Below are 4,630 nucleotides of genomic sequence, written 5' to 3' on the forward strand. Positions count from 1 at the left end.
TCAAGTAGCTTGTTCAGTTGTTCCCTTTGTGGCATCAACACTGTAAATAGAACAATGCACCAGTCCTGAATCCTGATATCTTCATTCTTAATAAAATGCTTCAGCACTCAGTATCCAGCCTTTTAAAGTAGCATAATGGATTTTTTTTTGATAGCTGATATTAAATGTATAATTCTCGTAAACGCCCAACGCAAGGCCAGTACTCAGTGGCACAGGGTTAGCATCTCATTAGCTACCCCTGTGTTAGCGCTCTTGTGTTGCAGCCGTTGTTAGCCACTTAACCGCCTACTACCTGCAGCTGCTTTTTGGTGAATGGTAAGCAAAAATCTCTACAGCTTCAATTGCTAAATTAGCAACCATTTATATCACTTTCTTTTCATCACCTTACATTTTGAAATATCATTTCTACACTTCTACCAATGACCTAAAAACCCTTTCCTTCTCGAGTGAGCTTGTGAACACACATCTACATTTTGCGTGTTTTTTTTTTTTTTTTTTTTTTTTTTTTTTTTTTTTTTTTTTTGGGAACATCCATTTACAACAAGCATAACAACTATTTAGAGACAGAAGAAGTACAGAATACACCATATATTCCAACATACAAAATAAAATTCTCAACAAACAACAAATATTCTTTTTATTAGGTTTCATTTATAAAGAATGTATCGAGCATTACATAACCGTATACAATCATGGCTCAATGAAAAAAATTCTCAACTCTCCTCATCTTCAAACACAATTTCCTTATACTTAATACATCAATATACTTCTATGACCCGAATTTCATCACTTTAGGAGCAAACATCAACAATCTATTCAAGGTACTTGGCATGAACTTCCTAGCAAATAAGAAGCAAACATTAGTCTTCTTCCCATTATATTCACAAGTATATTTAGTCCTTAACTTCTCCAATAACTCAGGTGTAACACTAGGCCTCTGAAATTGACCAGGATGAGGTCCATTTATAGACCAATCAACCCAAGTAACTGTCCTATTTGTATTTTCCTTCCCAAATTTGATGTGTACATAAGTAGGGATATAGTGTTCGTCCCCATAACACGAGTTCTTGCAGTACTTTGCAAAGATGGGATAGTATTTTCGGTCTGATATTACCTCGAGGGCTAGCTCACGACTCATCTCGAACCATTGAGACCCTTTTCGCCATTGGGATAGTTTAATGTGAGGGTACATGTGGAGGCTGTAACGGCCTTGGCCTGTACCGCCTTTTTTGTCATAAACCTCAATGTAGCTCTTTTGGGAGTTTATAAGGTAGGTGTATACTGTGGAGAAGTTGTACAATGGGATGCAGGACTCCGAGAGGAGAACGAACCGTTGGTTCGAGTGGTCAAGGAGGGCATTGGCTAGTAGACGACGTTCAGCTTCAACCATGTTGAATTTGCCCCATTGCACTTCCTGATACAATTGATCAAAGCACACATTTTAAAATGAAGGTATTTTAGTTACTAACTACATAGTCATAAAACTCTGTAAATGGGTACAGGGTGTGCGAGTCAACTTGTCTTAACAATTTATCGTCTAAACCTTATAACTTTAGCATTTTGCTGAACTCTGAAAAATTAAAATAAACATTTAATCTCTATGTTGGATTAAGAAAATGTATCGATTTACTTTGCTAATGGAGCCCACAATTTAACTTTCAATGACTAAATTCTGTTAAAAAGTGTGTTAGAATATTATAGTTGAAATGAAGAAAGGAATGAACAAGCAAGGGAGGATTCTATGGACGACCAAAATTCCAAAGACAAACAGATGAAATTGCTTTTTTAGTTGTGCAAAAGAGTAGAACCTAAGCAAAGTACAAGAAAAAGTTTTTACTCCTTGATGAAAAATATATCTTTACATGCTAGAATATGCCAAAATTACCATAAACAAAAAGCTCCAAATTTATAACATACTTTCTCATCATTCTTTAGAGCATAAATTCTAAACTTTGTCATGCAATAACCTATTTCAATTCCTTTTTTTTTTTTTTTTTTTTTTTTTTTTTTTTTTTTTTTTGACAAGAATTCCTTGTTTTACTTAAACTTAGTTTTTTCACTCCATAAAGTTGATTATCAATAAATCTACACTATGATTTTAGTGTAATTGACTCATAAGTCACGATGTCACAACTCACAAGTGGGAGTGCCAATATTATTTTAGACGTGTTGAAATCACTCAATAAACCGATAGGTCCATAGTTATATATTACATTATATTGGAAAAATCATCGCGGAATATCAAACTCTAATCTTGCTGATAGTCCATTGACGATAATGAGAATTTCCAATACTAATTATTCTAACTTTCCAAAAAAAAAAACGTGGAAAATCAGAAATTAATGCACGGATTTAAAAGCTTCCCTTTAAAAATGCTCCTGATTTTCAACCATTTATTATGCAGCGTAAACAATAATGCTAGTATACGACGAGTACAAACTTGTGAATTTAATTTTCCAAATCAACATTAAATTTACCATTATTGCATGATCAATATAATTAATTATATATGTAACACCTCAGCTAATAAAATGCTGGGAAAATTCAAACGCTTAAAGCCTTAAACTTCAATTATATTAACAATTCTTCATCACATTCATGTATTTGTATTCAATGCTCGACAGTTCACAATATTAAGACAATACGCAAACTTAATTAAGATATTCGGTTTTGAAGTTTATTGAGTTGAGTATGTGAATAGTGCAAAAGTAAATAATGTTACAACTAAAAGAAAACGGGAGTTAAAGGACAAGATTGAACTCGTACCTTGCTAGGAATTCTTCGGCCAAAAAACACAGAATCCTTTGAATAACTCTGATTATACAAAGGATTAGCATGCACGTAAATGGAGTACAAACCTTCATACCCAAGAAAGAACTTATCCCAAAGAGGAGCCAATGGCAAAGCGCCACGTACTAAAAACAAAAACGCGATTTTTGGTTGCGGAATTATTCTTTGCATTAATTTCTTGTCTTTAATTTTGGGCACCATTGAAGCCTTCCATAGCAACTCCTCATCCTCCATGTGATGATGTGGCAATGCGAGTGGCGGCGATGGTGGTGGGGGTGGGCTGCCTCGCTCTAATTCTAGGGCCGGGGGTGGTGGTGGCGGCTGTGGTAGTAAAGAATCCTTTGTGGTGTTAAAGACTTTAACGGTGACAAAAAGATTACCAATATCGACCGGAAAAATGTTACTAGGAGAAAAAGACGTACCAATAATTATGCCACAACCAAAAATAAGAATGTATGGAATAATGTTAATAAAATTGTGTACTAATTTGTTTGGTAGGGGTAGAAAAAGAGGTTTTTGTTGTTCTTGGTTTTGATTTTTCATGATTAATTTTGGTTTTGAAGAAAAAGAAAGAGAGAAATTATAAGTATAAGATCAATGAAGACTAAAAAGCTAGAGTTCAACAAATAAAATAAAGTATAGTTGAATATAAAGGAAGAGGAAAAATATTATATAATAAGATTATTATATTCTACGAAAGAAACTTGAGTTGGAGAGATTCTTAGGAAGAATTGATACATAATACCTAGCTAATATTATAGCTGGATGATCTCTCAAAAATCTTGTATTTATAATCTTGAATTTAATTAGTACGTTTGTGAATTGAAAAAGGTTTATTTATAGCGCACTTATTTACGAGTAATGAAGTTGACTTTTATTAAGAGGAAGTGTAACTGAAATTTTGATTTCGTTATCATTCCTTAGGGCACACCAGCTGACCAGGATACGGAGGACTAAAATAGAGTCCGATTTATATAGTTTCAGGCTTTCAGCAACACAGGTAGAATGCGAGCATTTTATCTTTATATTCACGACCCGAATCACTTCCTACGAGTCCTTAAATACGGTTTTTCATTATCTTTGTGCGTCAATATCAATGTTTTATATGTGGCTGGTCACACGGTGTGGCCATCCATCATAAGAATTACTTCGTTAATGTTATAGGGGTTACTCGTTCAATTTTACTAGGGTTACTTAAGGATTAGTCAGTCAATATTACAGGGATACTTGGCCAATGTTATAAGGGTTACTTTGTTCTTTTTCAAGTGGGCATATGGTGTGGCCAGCCACATACAAGGCGCACCGAAAAATTATATAAAAGATAAGTTGAGATGAATCTAACAAAATCTCACATAATATAAGCTTTTATTATACATAAATCTATAATAAGGTTTTAATATATAAGTAAACTAGTTTTGTACCCCGTGCGATGCCCGGGTTGTTTATGGACTTTTAAGATAATTTTTTTTTTTATAATTCAATTTGATTGAAAATAGAATTCTAAATTAACTTATTTTGCTACAATATCTATCTATATTTATCCAATGTAATACGACACTTGGCGAAAAGTTAAAACGCTAAATGATGATGTTGTCTTATCGTGGCTTAATTATTAGTTTATTATTTGGTATTTTATCGAAAATAAAACTCTAAACAACAAACTTATTCTAAAATTCTATCCTAATTTGATTGAAAATGGAATTTTTAACTAATAGTCTATCTAAATCTATTCAAGGTGGCGCGACACGTACTGATTTTTATCTTATGAACACTATTTAAATCTATCCAACGTGGCGCGACATTTGGTGAAAAGTTAGAACGCCAAGTGTCACTACCTCAT

General features: G+C 33.5%; 1 protein-coding gene across 1 annotated transcript; it reads right to left on the reverse strand.

Moving 5' to 3' along the window:
* Positions 1-530: 530 nt before the first annotated feature.
* Positions 531-3,384, reverse strand: LOC145626610 (glycosyltransferase BC10-like). The gene is made up of 2 exons (XM_081679070.1): positions 2,767-3,384; positions 531-1,414 (listed from the first exon to the last, which is right to left on the reverse strand). The coding sequence occupies exons 1-2, from the start codon at positions 3,331-3,333 to the stop codon at positions 770-772; spliced, it is 1,212 nt and encodes a 403-aa protein (XP_081535196.1). The 5' UTR covers positions 3,334-3,384; the 3' UTR covers positions 531-769.
* Between the last annotated feature and the right edge of the window lie 1,246 nt (positions 3,385-4,630).

This window comes from Chenopodium album, chromosome 4 (genome assembly GCF_948465745.1).
Source record: "Chenopodium album chromosome 4, dcCheAlbu1.1, whole genome shotgun sequence".
In the NCBI taxonomy this organism is placed as follows: domain Eukaryota; kingdom Viridiplantae; phylum Streptophyta; class Magnoliopsida; order Caryophyllales; family Amaranthaceae; genus Chenopodium; species Chenopodium album.